This window comes from Lonchura striata, chromosome Z (genome assembly GCF_050655825.1).
Source record: "Lonchura striata isolate lonStrDom1 chromosome Z, ASM5065582v1, whole genome shotgun sequence".
Taxonomy (NCBI): domain Eukaryota; kingdom Metazoa; phylum Chordata; class Aves; order Passeriformes; family Estrildidae; genus Lonchura; species Lonchura striata.
This window is the reverse complement of record NC_140740.1, coordinates 72,693,503-72,711,298: the sequence shown is the minus strand read 5'-3', so window position 1 is coordinate 72,711,298 and position 17,796 is coordinate 72,693,503. Positions and strand designations below refer to the sequence as shown.

At 33.3% G+C, this 17,796-nt stretch overlaps 1 protein-coding gene across 8 annotated transcripts in view; it reads right to left on the bottom strand.

Moving 5' to 3' along the window:
- The window catches only part of FCHO2 (FCH and mu domain containing endocytic adaptor 2), an 80,785-nt gene that overhangs the window by 22,425 nt on the left and 40,564 nt on the right, over positions 1–17,796 (bottom strand). For 4 of the 8 annotated variants that reach the window (XM_085567617.1, XM_085567622.1, XM_085567619.1 and 1 more), the window contains 8 exons: positions 16,327–16,399; positions 13,409–13,433; positions 5,860–5,914; positions 3,234–3,412; positions 2,643–2,657; positions 2,207–2,231; positions 1,452–1,494; positions 550–644 (listed from right to left, as the gene is read on the bottom strand). In XM_085567617.1, the coding sequence (XP_085423743.1) occupies positions 550–644; positions 1,452–1,494; positions 2,207–2,231; positions 2,643–2,657; positions 3,234–3,412; positions 5,860–5,914; positions 13,409–13,433; positions 16,327–16,399 (510 nt within the window). The remainder of the gene's footprint in view (positions 1–549; positions 645–1,451; positions 1,495–2,206; positions 2,232–2,642; positions 2,658–3,233; positions 3,413–5,859; positions 5,915–13,408; positions 13,434–16,326; positions 16,400–17,796) is intronic. The other 4 variants (XM_085567618.1, XM_085567623.1, XM_085567620.1 and 1 more) reach the window with 2 other exon arrangements.

Below are 17,796 nucleotides of genomic sequence, written 5' to 3'. Positions count from 1 at the left end.
CTGCTTTCAGGATCTCAGCTTAATTCATGTCTTAGTCCTGTTATTTTTATCCATCTCCCCTTGGATTATGACTTCACATCTCCTAACAGAATCTCCTACAGGAAACGAGTTCCTCATAGAAAAGCTCTGCAATGCTTTTGTACTACGTAGCCCAGTTGACTTTCCTGGAAAGAAGAAATCATTCCTATTCATTGTGCAAGCTCAACTTGTCTCACAGTTGCTGCAACAACCTCCATTTCATCTCCCAGCCTTACAAAGGGATGACATTCTCGATGGAGAGGAATTATTCATTAAGTATGAGAAGGCAACAAAAAAGGAAGGAGCAAAACAGAATTTTCCTGAAGTGTCTAGGACTCCCTCTTCCTTCTTGCTCTCTAGCTTGAAAGCCTTATATGCTGCCTTCTCAGATGTGTGATTCTTCTAAGACACTATACTGCTTTATAAAGTTCTATAATTTATGCAAAGCACATCCCCTTGTAATAACTGAAAAAACAACACAGGAACATCTAGAAATACAGCAAACACCATCTCTACCATCAAATATCTTACCTGAGGAAGATGAGGATGCCAAAGAAGCTGAAGAGGAAGATTCAAGAGAAGTGCTGAAGAGTGGATCCCATGCCAGGAAGTCACTGTTCCCCTTTCTATATTAAGAGTTAGAATTGAAATAGAAATGGAAGATTTATGCATTCATAAAATTAAAAAACTTCAGTAGTAGTTTGATGATATAATAATTATAATTCACAGAACAGTTTAGCTTCAAAGGGATCTTTAAAAATTCTGTTCCAACCATGCTGGCATCCACTAGACCAGGTTGTTGAAAGTCCCTTCTGAACTGGCCTTGAACATTTCCAGAGGCAGGGCATCCAGAACTTCTCTGGGTGACCTGTTTCCACATCTCACCAGACGTCACAGTAAAGAATTTCCTCCATATATTTAATCTAAAACTACTCTCAGCTTAAAGTTTAAAGCCACTCCTCCTAGTCCTATCACTACATAACTCTTGTAAAAAGTCCCTCAATAATATGATAAAACCTTCCATAATGTCAGTTAAACAACTGTAATTTTTGAGACCTACATGTTTAAATTAATTTATTTCAGCATATATACACATAAACAATGTACGCAGATCAGCATAAATTTGGAGTTTGCAATCTTAAACACTTTACCACAGAGCACTCTTGGATGGAAACTAAATCCGTCTTATTTAAAAATATTGTGTAGCCATGTAATTATAAATACCAACTGAGACTCAGCACAACAAATCACATGTATTAGAAGGTGTAAACAAATGAATGGAAATAGCCATTGAAACACTTAGGCTTGTAATGCAATAGATGTACAACTTCAGATAGGACTCAGCTGTCATTCCCAATGAGTTTCCAAGCTTAGAAAAATAAGAACAAATTCCTGCAAAACAGCATTTGATAGAATTTTAAATTTGAACTTACTCAGTAGTTGGAGCAGAAAGTTTTGATTTTGTTAACTCTTCACCTAAGAAAAAGATATCGTATTATCACTAAAAGTGTGAAATATAAAATAAAGAGTTCATTTTCATTATAAAGAGATAGTTAATATTAATGTTAACAGTTCCAAACAAAGTACTATTAAAATGGAAAAAAGAAAATGTATAACTTGTGATAGCTTAAGTTTATTTATTCCTGAACTATGAGAAGACTACATAGACCAATGTGCTCCATAAAGAAGTGTTGCATGCTTGAAACTTCTTCCTTGAATTACACAGTTTACATCAACATTGTTCTTCAGCAAATCTGGCCTGGTTTCCCACTGGCCAAAAAAAAAAAAAAAAAACTACACTCAACCTTTAAAAATAGAAGCTAATGCTCTATCCTCTACATCAGTATTTTAAATCATACATATGGTGCACTTTGCTGGTTTGTGGATGATACTAAGCTTGAGCAGGGGGAAGGGTTTCAGGAATTTGCACAGGAATTTTTCCCATGGGGCAACCTCTTTGGCATCTGGATGTGTTCCTCATTACTGTCAGATACAGGTTAATCTGGTCCCCACAACAGGAAACAGCCAAGTACATAGATAAGGAGTAGTTACATAAAACTAACAAGAGAAACATTTTCGTCAATTTAAAGTACAGATATTTACAAAGTTTATGTCTCCAACAATTAAAAAAAGAGATTTGTTTTCATTCTATGTCAAAATTGTAACAGACTAAATGATTCACACTTACTGGATGAATTTTGATTCATTTGTGCCTGAAACAGGAAAAAAAAATAGGAATAAGTTTTTCTACTGTGAAATAAACCACTTTATAGTCCCAGAGTTCTTATTTCCTCTCAACTTCCTATGAGATATTTTGTTTTAAGTGCCAGGCAAAAACATCATGAGCTTGCAGAAGACTATGGAACACGAGCATAGACAGAGCACCCAGTGCACATCTACCACATCAATTTGAAAATGCAGGAATAAATACTGTAGAGCTGACAAAGGGAGCAGCATTTTTAAATCTCTTTACTGTCTGGGACAGAAAATTAAACAGCCTATGTATCTATCACATGGTATAGATGAAATAAAACATTCCTCATGTTTTCCTAATAAGTCTCCTCACATACTACACTTACTTAGTTTTAACTACAAATGCAAATAAAAAGCCATTCTCTACTTACAGGACTGTGCCTCTGCTTTCAAAATGTGGTGAGGGAAAAAAGAGAAAAATTATTATTTTAATATGTTATGCACACTATTTTCCTTAAAATCTGAACCAGTCTTACTCTGATCTGAATACTGTACTAGCATACCCTAATATTATTTATCATATAGTGGTATAAAGGATTATTCCATGATCTGGCGGGATACATCAATAAAGCTTAACCGCAAATGTTACATGTATCCTCATTATACAATCTGTTTAAAAATACTTGTATGCTATTGAAAACTAATTCACAAATTATGTTAAAAGCCATGCTCAGCTAAATCTAAGATGTAACTAAATGTCTTATGTGGGCAAGAACATAAACACAAGAACTGAGTGCTCAAAAGTCTCAAAGGGAAGTTTAAATATGAGAAAAGTACTTAATGTAATATTGCAATATAAAAGTGCAATCTATATATACTGGAATATGAAGTGTACCAAAAATGACCTAGTGCACAAGAAAAATGTTACTGAACCTAGAATAAATTCTGAAAATTATATGTTTACACTACAGTTTCTTTACCACTTTTCTACACACCAAAAATACAAGGAACAAAAGACTTACAGATATTGCTGGAGAAAGAGTGATGTTCCCTATGGATACTTTTAATTCATCCAAAGAAGGCATAGTGTACTGAGAACTGTTATTTGGCTGGACAGGTTTTATTTCCACATGGAACCTCCTGGGTTCATCATCTTCAGAGTCAGACTCACTGGATGAATAGAAATGGTTCTCTTTGGTATGTTTGTCTCAGTTAAGGTGGAAATACCTCAAAGTCATCTGTTTAATCTACTTGATAATTTTGATCCACAAAATGCTCATATTACGTGACCTCTCTGTGCACATCCACAGTCCAAAATGCACAATTCAGAATTAAAATTTAGGGGTTTATTCCATTTATCCTCAGAATGATGATTCTGCTCAGAAAAGCATGATGTCATATAACTGAAGAATGGCAATATCTGTCATATAACCGAACAACTGCATATTTGAAGGCATGAGGTTAAATTTAAGATTCCAAAGCAGTAACACTTCTGCATGTAAAATTATAATTCGCAAGACTCTAGCAGGGATCCTAACAGATTTATGAAAAATGTAGACATCTTTTAAATTAAATGAAGAAAAGCCTAGTTTTTTTGATGAGCAGTGAAATGTACCTGTACCTGATGCACAGGTACATGAGCCCATGGTACCTGTACCTGACATTAACACTGAAGGAAAGAGCAGGAGCCACCATTACTTACTCCTTTTACAGTGGCACTGAAAATTTTGTAAGGATGCCAGTTAAACAGAAGGCTGTGTAGTAAACTGAACAATATCATCTTTGGATAGAAAGGAATCACAATGACATCTCAGACCTCAAAATAAGGAAAATAAACAGCGCTTTATATGCACAAGAGCCACACTGAAGAAAAGCTCTGAAAGGCCCACGCTAAATCTTAAAAACTGCATTTGTTTTGACAAGAAAAATTTGAAAATCTCCCTCTATGGAAACACAAAAGTTTTGTACCACTTGGAAGAAGTGTACATATTCTCTAAGTCACTTCTGTTATTTTCACCTGACAATATAACAGATATTTGCATTAAATTTCTTCAAACTATCCCCTAACGAAGTTTTAAGCCTGACATTCAAAATCCCTTCCAGCTGAAAGGATCTGAAAGCTGTCATGAGGAAAAAGCCAAGGATCTCTTCCTTCAAAATAAGCATTTATAGAAAAGGTTTCAAAGAAAAGTAATTCTAATTTCATTAAAAGATTTCTTGTCTTGAAAGTTATTAATGACCTTCAAGATTAATTTCCTACAAATAAGACAGTTCTTGTAAAGTGTTTGGCCAATACAGATTTAAGTCAGACGTATTGAGATTGACTGTCATAATAAAACAATATCCTCCAATAAATTATCTCATGAGTTCCCATCAACAGAATAAATTTCTAGAGGCTAAGGGAGGAAAAGAGAAAGGGAGCTTGACAAGTCCCTGAAGATGGTCAAGATTTTCAGCAGCTGAAGTACTATATCATGACAGATTGCAAATCATGGATATTTTTCACTGAATGTATGCCTTTTTGTTTCACAACAAAAAAGAGATAATAAAAAATAAAACGTCCAAATGAATAATTCATCATAGGCACAAATATTGTTCACTTCTCTCTCACTTTAGAAATGCATGCAAAGCATGCACTCCTCTTAGAATTGGATAAAAGTCTGTCACTTTTATATCAATTCTGTAAATAGGAGATTACACCAACTGCTTTTATTGTTACGGGACTCTTCCACGTGGGCATTAGAGGAATATTCTGCAAAGCTGATGAAAACAAAGAAGTTATGAGGATGACCTGGCCACTGTAATGATCTGTTAACTGCTTAAAAGTTTTTGCAATTTAAGGTAATGGCACAGCCTAAATTCACTTTTTATATGAAGTACCCAGAAAATTCAGTGAATAAATTTCCAAAAATTAGCTATCTTGTCAACATACTAGGCTTGCTTAGATCTATGGTAACTACTCCCAGCTCTTAAGTAGAGCTTTCCTCTGCAACGGTAGGAAAAAAGTGGACAAGAATTTTCCTCCAAAGCAACAGGTTAACAGCAGAGAAAAATCTTGAGCCTCAATAAGGCAACTCAGAACAAAATCTATTCTGTATACGAAAGCTTTCAATATGAAGGTATTAAAAAGACAGTAAAAGCTAAAAGCACCATTTGGAAACAGCAAGTGGTGTAATGACTTCATGAAGTAACAAAAATTCTATTTCTACACTACTCTAGTGCAACAAAAAAAAAGGTGAAAGCTTAAGTGTAGAACAGATAACCATTCAATACACTTTAAAACATTTGCAAACTTTATAAACTCTCTGAGAGCTTTTCATGGAGGGAGATCTGCATGGAATTTTGGATCTGCATTGGATCTGGCTATTTTTTTTATTTTTATTTTTACTGTAATTTAAAAGTTCCCAAGAGAGCTGATCTAATCTAATATAATATTTAACATTTGCACACACATATCCAAGAAAAAATATGGTTCATTTTACAAAAGCTATGAACATAAGAATACAGGGTTGCAACATAGACATAAATGTCATTCATCTTCCTTGACTCTTTAGTCAGTACTTGGTCGACTCTTTAGTCAGTACTTCCTCTCTCCAAAGAATTGTAGTAACATCAAATAACTTGGTGCAATAATAGTATAAAGGATATCCTGTGCTGCTTCTGGTTTAATGCTGTATCCTTCATCATCAACATCAGGAAAGTTCTAGAAACAAAAACAAAAATTATGCTATTGAGAAATAACTAAAGAAACATGTCATTCTTACATCAGATTGAATTTTACATCATTGACAAATTAAAATTGCAACAACTTATGAAAGTGATTTTTATTCAACATTATTACAATTATCTGAAGTTATGATCTGTCATTTAGAAGTTGTGTGACAAGGTATCTCAGCACAAAATGTAACAAAACAAGCTCTAAATTTCCTGTGAAAACTGGCAAGTTTGAAATGCATCTGCTTTTACTAATCAATCACTACTTAATTACTAATTGATTATCAAAAAGGACAGAAATCAACATTATTTTAGCTTTAGTATTGAGTTAAATTAGACTATAATTCTCTTGCACCCAGAAAAATTTCCCAAATTTTATTGCTTTCAGCTAAGACACAAGATGTTCTGATGGTGCAGAGGCAAAACCTTTCCTAAGTACTAGTCAATATTTAAGTATGTTAGCCAAAGCACTGATTGCAAATTCCACTTCCCATAGCAAAAGCAGTATGCCTGCACTGTCATTTCAGAAAAGAATATCCACATCACAGGTGCTCAAAATTCTATTCCCAAGTTTCCCTTTACACATCTCCAACACTACCCTGAATCTTCAAAGCCAATAAGCATCTAGGAACTTAGGATAAGTTCTTAAGATAAGGAACTTAAGTTTTTCTGTTCTTGCAGGTAGTTAAACAGAAATTGAAAAGAATGATGTTAAAATAACTTAGAATGCTCAGCTAAGCATATAGTTTCATTAAAATAAATTTGGGCAGAGAGAAACTAGTCTTCAAGATAATTTAAATTTTAAAAACGCACAAAACCCCCACATCATGTGTTACATATACAGGATAAACATGGATACGTTCCACACTCAGAATCAAAAAATTCCACTCACAACTTTGTATGCATAGGTAGTGTATGTGAACCGTTTAACGTCTCAGCAAGTTTATCACAAAAAACCACAACCAAGGTGTCTTCAAAATGCAGTGATTTCAGTAGTTACTAATATGCTATAAAAATTAGAAAATGTATACACACAAAAGTGATTTACTCTAGTGCAGCATCAGTATAGTCTATCAGAAAGCAGATACTGGGAAGTAATTTGACCAACAGATACATAGTACAGGTACATAGTATGGCCAAAACGTAATTTGTTAGAAGTCAAGAGACATAACAAAATTACTTATGCTGGTGATTTCAAGTGGACAAGAAAGGAACCTCATGACTTCAGATAAAATTTCAAGCCAAGTTTGAAGAGAATATCTCTGAATAGTTCTGGAAGTCCAGAACATAAATATTAAAATGATTCAAATGTAGTTATCCTTCTGTATCTTTTACAGATATCACAAATGAGATGTCTGATAATTCACTAAGAAAGATTCTCCTCTGTACAGCTCCCTAAATTTAGTACTTCTAAAATAAATGGAAATTTTCACATAGCTCAAACTTTCTGCAAAGAAAAGTGTAAGAAATACCGTCCAGTACAGATGTAAGACATACCAAATTAAATACCAAATACCAAATTAAATACATTAAACTAAGGCAAAAAAATCAACATTTAAGTTTTCAAAACTTAAAATATAGACCATATAGATGCAATTTCTTTAAATATTTGCAAGATCTAACTAGACTTCACTGCTATTTAATAAATAAATAAATAAATAAGTACAGCAACAAAAAAGTAATAAGAGTACAATCACACGGTCCAATACTTTAGCTCTACTTTCTCAAATCAGGATTCTTAGCCACGCTTGACCTCAAACTGACCTTGTTTATATACCAAAAACCACTAATGAAACCTGACATCAAAGTAAACAGAACAAAAACATATAGCTATAGGGTAAGTTTATTTTCTTGTAATACTACCAATTCTGAATCCTGAAAGTAATTTAGTTGTCACACCAGGCAATTTTCCATAGATCAGGGACATTCATGGTTAAGATGAATTACAAGTCAATAAAAATCTTTAATGATACAACATTTAATTTTTCTTATAACTAGGCCATATATGTACAGGATACTATTACTGGGCTGACACAGCATGCTCAATGTAGCTGGCAAAACTGACAATTTTGATATAAAATTATGAGAGAACTTTAGTTTGTCAAAGTTATTTTAATTGTATTATTTTTAATTTACTGATTAATCTCTTGGATGAAGAAAGCACCAAAATCTTAAAATATTTAACTTTCTTCCTTAATACTTTCATGACAAATATTTCTGATCTTAATAATATACTTGAATCATCTGTTCCTCAGAAACAGGCCTTCAGCATGCAGTCTGTTTTCACAACTTCATGTACATAACAGAGAAGGATACTGTACAGTTTAAGTTCTGAACACAGAAGAAAATTCCTTCCTTCTCTTTCAGCTAGTCTATGTTACCACCTCTTTTCAAACCCTGAATAGAAAACTTAATTTGTATTTTTTTCCCTATATCTGAAATTTAAATAGACAGATGTTTGAAATTAAATAATTTCAAACATCTGACATGAAACACCATATACACACATAAATAATTTACTTTGTATTTCCAGCCTTGTCAGTAATCCAGATTGATCTTGTGCCAATTTATGATCATTGTTAACATGTGCTTTAATTAACTAGATACTGAACTTACATTTTTGTGTAAACCAATGTAAAAAATGGGTGGAATAGATACTTGATATACCTTTGTATAGACTAAGGCAGATTGTGTCACATACAAGTAAAATGATACCTTACAATCTTACAAATTGAGTAGTAATTTCAAAATCCTGTTCTCAATATTTTGAATTATTGAACTGGTCAATGTGCTTTCTAAAATTCCAACATTTCATTTGCAAATCTACATTTAATAACAGTGGTAGATGACACAGCAATCTGAGACGGACACATACTCATGAACCTGGTGTTAATGAAGGCATTTACAGTTATTTGACTAATTTTTACTCCTTCTCCACATTCCTACAATTACAGAACTATATATTATGTCATGGATAACAGTGGATCTTAAATATCAGGCACACAACACAGGTAAGATCTGATTTGCCTACTATGCTTGATCAGAGGTCAAGTTTACGACCTACATGTAAAATTTTTGAACTTCAACACACAAGATGATGATCTTTGCAAATTCTGGCCTTTGGGAAAAGTTATTATTAATACAATGGGCATGGAGGTCTGCTTTAGTCCCTTATACAAACATGTGTAGTGTTCTTTGTAGTAAAAAAACTCCCAACAACCTCATTATGCATGTGAACTGAACTCTGCAAAGCAACTAGAAAGAAAGCAACTGCAAAAGCAACTGGAACTGGTGGACTTACAGGAAGCCTTTCTGAGGTTCTGTTAAGCAGTTAAACATGTAGCTACAGAAGACATTTTCCCCTGTGATTGCAGATGTAATGCCTTAATTGAGATCTTATATGGTTTTAAACATATATCAGAAACTTAAGTCATACACTTTTGTCTTTGCCTTGGCATATTCTACAAGCTTACTGGGTTAATATATTTTTAAAGAAATAAAACATAAGGCCTTGATAAATAAAATAAAATTTCCTGTACAAGAAGCTTGAGGACCAAGCATTCTATAGACAAAACACATCTTTTAGTTTTGGTGAATAATTTATTTCAGTTTCCTTGCTCTGTTTCACCTGTCATCTAAAAGTGATTGAAGAAGCCGCACCATTACCATGTCATTAGTGTCTCTGGGCTACATACAAAGGACAAGGAAGGAACATATGGAGCACTCTAGTCTAACTACTTCATTTGGCTCTTCCTCTGCAACACTAGTGCTGCTGACAGGCTGGTCATCAGTCAAGAAACAAAGAACCTTCAATATTCCCCAGTTTGATTCCTTCATATTTTCTCTTCTCTTGGGATAACTACAGTGGTTATGAGAGCTCTTTATCAAGTTTTCCTGAGGGTATGCTTCAAGATTCAGTGCAGCTGAACAGCTCACTTTATTTTTTAATGCCAGAACTCAAATGGCTTCCTGTAGTCCAGATGAGGACTCAAAGTAAGCAGCTGAAGTTCATAGGCTGGAACAAGAGAACAAAAAGGCTCTCCACTTTTGACATATTTGAGATGAAAATTTTACTCTGGCATATACTTAGGTTAAGACAGAGGCATAATATTGGCCACCTCTCATTAGGGTGCCTATTAACCCAAAAGACAGAGAAGAAGAGAGCAGACAGTCACTTTCTCCTATTGTTAGAAATGCAGAAAGAAAGAAAAATGGGTATTCAAAGTGCCCCTGTGATAGAAAGCCTTGTCCTCAATAGCAGCTATTTGAAACATGCCAGAACAAAATGCTGTAAAATGCAAATAAGGAAAAATACTTGAATTTCACTAAATATTAGACTACACTTGTGTTGCACTTCTCAGAAATTGATGGTTCCAAATTCAACCAGTCCCAAACAATAAAAAAAATGGTCTATAATTCTATATAACCATAATTATGCTACACTCACATGTGAAAAGGTTAATGAAAAGTTTTGGATGCCTTGGTATGTGTTTGCATTTCAGCTTCCCACAAAAAAAACCTTTCAGCATTATGTTCTGTACACCAGTGACTCTGTTCTTAATTACTTCTGAACTTACTGGACAATTTCAAATGGATTTGACAGAAAGAACAGGGAACTCAAAGATAATTGCATTACTACAGTCTTCATGAAAATAGGCAGTGAAGTAGAAGAAGGAGATCAGCGAGCATCCTAACCACGGGAAGGGTTGCAATCCCAATTCAGATCTTATTGGACACAAGTGGAACTTTGTAAATGCTTCTCTGAAATAAGTTTCTTTTAGACCTCATATCTTCCTAGAGAACATCTCTAGAGACATGGTAAACTTACGGGAAACAAGATTTTCATCCTTTAGAAAAAATTTCTAAGGCAAAACCCCCATACAGAGTCTGTTTTCACTTGCTATCGATTTCCAGTGCATATACTTTCTACTACAGACTTTACACTTTTCTTGATTATCAAGGTTTAGCTTAATGAAGTTACACTATAGATTGACATATAAAACACTAAGGAATTTTATATCTCATGAGATACTGTTATCTATATTTAAAGAGAGACTGCTGACTGAAGTGGTCAACTTTTTTAACAAATACCAGTTCTCAATCCACAGCTACCTACTAATGAGCACATGAAAACTCTTTACAGCTGTTACAAAAAAAATACTTACCAGAATTAACATTTCATTAATTTGTTTTCCAGTATATAAAATCTGGTAGCTACAAAGGATGAGCATAAGCATATCTGTCTTACCACATATAAATTTGAGAGTATTTTGGGACAACAGATGTTTTCGACCAATCTCAAAATTTTGTTTTTGGAAATAGAATATAAGTTTGATAGACTGAATTAGATATTTTGCACTAGTGAGAAGACCTTAATGGTATTTACTACATAGTATGTTCAAAGGTCCACAGTAGGACACAGAACTGGTAGATAATATATAGAAATCAGTTCCTGCTTCATCCTTAACTTGAAAATTTGCAATATTTTTACCTTGGTGCTTGTATTTATATATAATTGAAGACTGGTTATCGCTTACATTGCTTTCACACAATTAAAATTATTGAAAAAAAACAAAAGCCACCTTTTAAAAAATTATCATGTTCATCATATACATGCCAGACAGGTTTTTTGTGAGTGATCAAAACTGACAAAATAATAAGTGGGACACTAAGTTGAATTTTCTGAGGTCTGTTCCTCAGTATTTCCTAGCCATCAGACATAAATTAATATTGCTTTAGTATTTTTTGTTTAATAATAGTTTTCCAAGTTCAATCTCTTGAAATGCATAATTTATTGCAAATAATCATACAAAATAAATCCTCCTAGAGGTGATAGAGGCTGTTTAAAGTATTTAGGTATGAAAAATTAAACAAAAAGGAAACTGATAAGTAAAAGCCAAGAAAAATTAAAAGCATTTGAAATGAGACCTTTCAAAAGAGGACTCCAACCTTAAAACATAAAAGCACTTTTTTGTTTGTTAGGGGTGAAATTAATCTCATACCATTTTTTCACTACAATTACAGTAATGACTTCTGCTTTTAAAGCATTCAAACACTATACAGAATACTGCTGTGGCTTGAAAATAGCAAGCAGAAATCATAGACTAAATTTTAAATTTCAAATGCAGTCATAAAACATTGAGCAGGCAAAAAAACCCAAACCAAACCAAAATAGCAGTTTCAACAATTAATGTAGATAATCATATGGTATGCCTCATGTAGCCAGAAAGAATGCCAAACCAATTTCTACTTGAATTTTTTGAACTAATTGTTTTCAGAAAACATTGAGACCAAAATAAGCAAAGAAAAGAAACACTCAAAGTAAAATCCAGTTGTGGTTCACTCCAATGACTCAACCTGAACTGTCAAATTATTTTATTTCCATGAGAAGCCTGATAATTATAAAGATACTTCTATTGTTACTTTCTTTTAAATGCACCCATGGAAAGAAACTTGCTCTAAGTCAAGATGACTGCACAATATAAAATAACTGTCTTGGCAAGAATTACACATCTGTTCCTATACATATAGTTCTGTTATGTGGTAAAATTTAATTTTCCCCATTTAGGATAGATGATTCAAATCAAGTTTCTCAAAACAAATTTTAATATAAGGTACTAAAACCTCCTAGTTACCAAGTTAAAATAAGAAACACCACAAAATAAATGAACTTGAAAATTTAAATTGTGTAATGTAATTGGCACCTAAAGGAATGAATGGAAAATAAATAAACCTACAGAAAATCACTTAGATTACTCTGTAAATTTTCCCCAAACATAGTTTCAGGGAGTTACAATCTTTGTTATATGTTAATTCAAGAGAACATCCATGTTTGCATAAAAATAAAAGACTAAATTAAGGAAATAAAAATCATTAACATATTTAATTTAATTTGAAATGGTCACTTACCTGAATTGATTAAAAAAAAAATTAAGACATATCACAGGTCTAACTAACAGTAATGAAAACTAGACCATTAATAAAGTGCAGCTAGAAATGCTGCATTTAAAGCCATATTTTAGACATATTTTAGTGTAGTATATTCCTACACTCTATTTCCAGTGGTAAAGCATAATCCAGTCAATATTAGAAGAATTTATCAAAATCAACAGTAGCAAACACAGGAGTATGATGACACAAAGTTGAGTCCACATTAAACTAAATCTTAATCTTTCTTGGAATCTATTAGCCAAGGAATTGAAACTATTAGCTGAAAAATAAAGTACCATATATTTGCAGTGAAAACACCTTGCTTAAAACTTAAAATTGTTAGGCAACAAAAATGTATTACTGAAACTTGTTTGTACATACTGCTGCAGATCATGTACTGCACAAAATTAACACTTTGAGTATGCTATGAAAATACTAAATCCTCTATCAGATAAATTATGTATTGCAGGGACTGTATGTAAGTTAAGTTTCATCCGATTGCAGGCTTGATAGTATTAGCATATACATTTATTTCAGAAATAAGTCTACTTACAACTGAGTCTGCATCTGGACACTCCCTATTTAAAAAAAAAAAAAATTACAATTATACAATGTACAACTTATTTTATTCACACATATTTTCCTTCAATACTTTCAATTAATTTAAAACAATGCATTTGACCCTTTTGCCTCTCAAACTCTTGAAATTTTTACTTTAAATAATCCACATTCAACTGAATGAGATTTAAATAACAGCTGACAGTTTATGCTGCAGAAGAAAAACTCAGAAGAAATTATGAAAAAGCAAACACACATATTACTGAAAAGAATTAAAAATAATAACAAAAAAGAAAAGTGAGGACTACCACACTGTGTTCTGGATGAATATACTTTAAGTTTCAGGTCTTCATGGTTGATAGGTGCAATAAGTAGAAGTCACCAATCCTAATGAAACAGTCTACCTGTAAGTGCAAAATGTTTTGGACAAAATCCAGTTCATAAAGAAATTAAGATTTTCTTCAGAGGAATTCAGAGCTTTGTCTTTTAGAGTTTCATTCTTAGTTCGTGTTTGTCAAGCACAGTTGCAGTCAAGTACTAGAAGATGCTGAACAAAATAACAGAGTACCCTCCTAAAAAGCACTTAAAAAAAAAATTGTCTACAGGAAGGTAGTGTTACAGTTTTCCACTGCAACTTCAATTTGAGCAGTAGTATTTAAAATAAGAATGACACTGATTCTTTCTGATGTCTTCAAAAAGCAGAGGCAATTACACGTACAGAACGTGGGAATACTTGAGTAGCATACAAGTCCTCTCTAATTTCCACCCTGACAAATTGTTCTGGTGTAACTGAACAAGAGAGTTTTTGTATCATTAGTCTGAATATCCTACACATGCGTGTATAGAAAAAAGAATGTGGAACAAAATAAAATGTATTGTAATCGAAAACATTTTCTCTGGAAAAAAAAATGGGGTAAAGGCAAAAATTGTAGCTTTTACTGCAGTCTCTTAAAAACAGTGCAAAAACCTTGCTAACATGGAAGGATTAATGTAAACTTCAGTACAGCATGCTAAAGAAAATTACAGCGAGAGGAAGGACTCCGTCTTCTCTGAAAGGCCTCACACAAAAGAAGACATATGTGATCAAATTTCTACTTGGTTTATGTCTTTCATAGCAACAGAGCTGTTCTGAAAGATATTTTACTGCTTGAAAAGACAAAGTATATTCTTCCCTTAAGAGATGTAATTTCAAAAAGTGTATGTATGCAGACATGATAACCTGAGGTACATAAAAGTTGAGAATATGAAATATGAGGCAAATGAATGAATATATTTCAGCCCACAATGAAGGTTTCCAAAATTACTGAGTCAAGAGATCTCAAATAGAAGCGGTAGATCTAGTACTACTCAGAGGAGTACTACCAGCATCTCTCAGGATCTGTTCTATAGTTGCAATGTAAACACAACAGTTTACAAATGTTGGTGAAGTGGAGAACAAGAACATCAAGTACTTAAAAGACATAAAAATACTTTTAAATCTCTAGATTTACTAGATCATTCTTTTTAATTTAAAGAACTGGGTCATGGTTCTGCTATAAGCTAGTATTTCAGAAAATGGAGATTTTATAAGGGAATTTAAGGATTGTAGATAAAAACTGAAACAACCAAATCATGCAAAGCTGTGGTTAGAAGTGAAATCCCTGGCTAAACTACAGCAATATGTAACAGAATGCACCCTGTGTGGTATTTCCCTGCATTAAAACCATTACTAGATACACCAGTTCAGGCATCAACAGTTTAAAAACTGTCTTGACAAACTGAAAAGCCTACTAACCACAACAGTTTTTCTGAAAGTAGAAAGCTTGCCCTACACAAAGTAAAGCTTACTACACAAGCTTACAGACTAATAAAATATGAGACCAAGGGAGGACTTGACTTCTCTGTACAGAGAAGTTTCTGATGACAGTTTCATCATTTCCAGTCTGCAACAGGATCATCAGCTGAAGATTAAATCAGACAAAATACAGACTAGCAATCTATATTTCTAAACAGATAATAAAAGAAGTATTAGAATATATTATGTAAACACATAATGAATCCTCTGTTATTTATTTGTGATGTTCTAGTTAATTTTGTAGTTATGTTTTAATGCAAGAATCTCTGTAAATCCTATGGCACATATTACATAGGAGATTGATATAATGTCATAAGTTTTTCTTTCTGATTTCAGAATCAAGTCACTGTTGTAGAGTGTATGAATACAGAAACAAAATGCTATTAACACCTGCTGTTCTTAGGTCATAAATATTTCAGCAGTATGTTAAAAAAACTAACACTGGTAAAATACTGTAAAAACTTATTTTAGAAAGTATGTATACAGATGTTCCCTCTGGGAATATTTCTATATTGTCAAATTTGTCAAATTGTAAGCTATCTTCTTGAGAGAATACATATAGAAATTATGAAAAAAAATACTAATATAGACACTGTGACTATTTCACCTCAGAACTGTTACTCAAACTCGCTTTTTGCACAGATTGACTCCTGGGAGACTTAGTACATGCAAAGAATATGGCATTTTCCTGTCCTTTGACAGTATATGTAGAAGTTCCTCTAACAGAATACCTGAAGCTTCAATTCTGCAAACACAGCCTTCCAGTACTTTTACCACGTACATACATATTTTGTTAGGATTAATGTGAATTACATTGTCTACAATGCTAAAATGGAAAACTACTTACCTATGCACAGGAAAGAATGAAACATGAGCTGACTACTATGAATACACTTATTATTAGTTGTTATTTATGTTAAAATTCTTGGTCACAAAAATCGTAAATAACTGTGATGTTTTTGTAGTCATTGCATTAAACTGCTGTTATAAGCCCACTTTTTTGTTTAAATATGGGCTAATTTATATCCCCATTACTAGTTTTCATACAAAACAAGGCTTCAGGGTCAAAATATACTTACACAGATTCAGTATCTTTTTCTTTTTTCATTATTCCTGATAAACCAAAAGGCTTCCTTTTCCGTGGTTTTATTCCTATGGAACAAACACTTTTCATTCATACATCGAAGCAATAAATGCTTATTTAGCAATGTCAAACACAGATGCCTATAAGTTCAATGTTTTAAATGCTGCCACAGGTATGCAGTGGAGATAGATATGGAGCCAAACTAAGGGAACATTATTCCAATTTGCTTTAAGTGATACACCAATTTAAAAAAAATCAAAGTAGCATTTAACATATTAGAAACAAAATTCTTAAAAATCTGACTTGGATCTCCAATTTGGGTATATAGACTCTGTTGTTTTTTTTAATAGACAGTTTTGAGGAAGAGGACACGGATCACAAAAACTCAACAGGAGCTGTTGCTCCAGGTGATCCTGAATCGTCATGGATGAGAAACTGAATACTGCCGTCCCCAACTACTGCAGTTCAACACCCTGTTATTTCTTCTGTCCTGTGTGTTCCCAGGAGCTGCAAGCTCCTGTCTTTCCTCAAAAGTAAGATCTTGGTCCTGTTACAAAAAAGAGTGTTTCTTGGCTTTCCAGATGATGTGAGTTCATGATTTCCCGGTACTGTATCCAGCTCCAAGACTCGTTCTCACTTAGTTTGGAATTACACTTCTCCCCTTTTGTTTCTTCCCTGCTTTAAGCACTGGATACATATAGCTACAGTACTGAAAAAAATGCTTTAATTCCCACTTAATGCACTAAAGCTAAAAAACACTTAAATATTCCCTCAGACTTACTGCCACATCTGCTTCTTCACAATGTTTGCTGAAGCAAAGCAGACTGTCAAACAAAATGACTAAGTGCAAGCACCTGATCCAGCTAGTCTACAATTTGGTTTTGATGCATGATACTACTGACAGCATGCTTTTCAGCAGAATGGTAGAAATAATTTGGTTTCCAAAATTAAATCACTGTTAATTCAAGCACTTTATTATATTTACCTTTACAAAAATACATTACACAGCACATAAGGAGTCTCTCCACTCCTATAAATTTTCAATAACTCCAAACTTCTCAAATTAGGTAGCTGTACAGTCAGTAATACATACTGAGGCACATAATCTTCTCCAAGATTATTTTTAAATGTCTGGTTTTGTTTTTCCTTTGTGTCTTATGCAGCCCAAAACAATGGCAAATGGAGTATGAGAGTAATTTCTGAACATGGATTTTCTCTGCTTCAGTTAGAAGAGATTTTAAGTCTCAGCTAAAATCTTGGCAACTTAAAAAAGTTTTTGGATGCTATAAGTTATACTGCTGACTCCTCTGTCCCACAAGTAAAGACATAGCTTATGGACAGAAAGCAGCTCTTAACCACTTAAAACAATCCCCTACGCAAAAAAGCTGCACCAACAAAGAAAGACTTTGCAACCATAACACTACATTAGGCTTAGTTTAACTAACACAGTAACAATGGGAAGAGC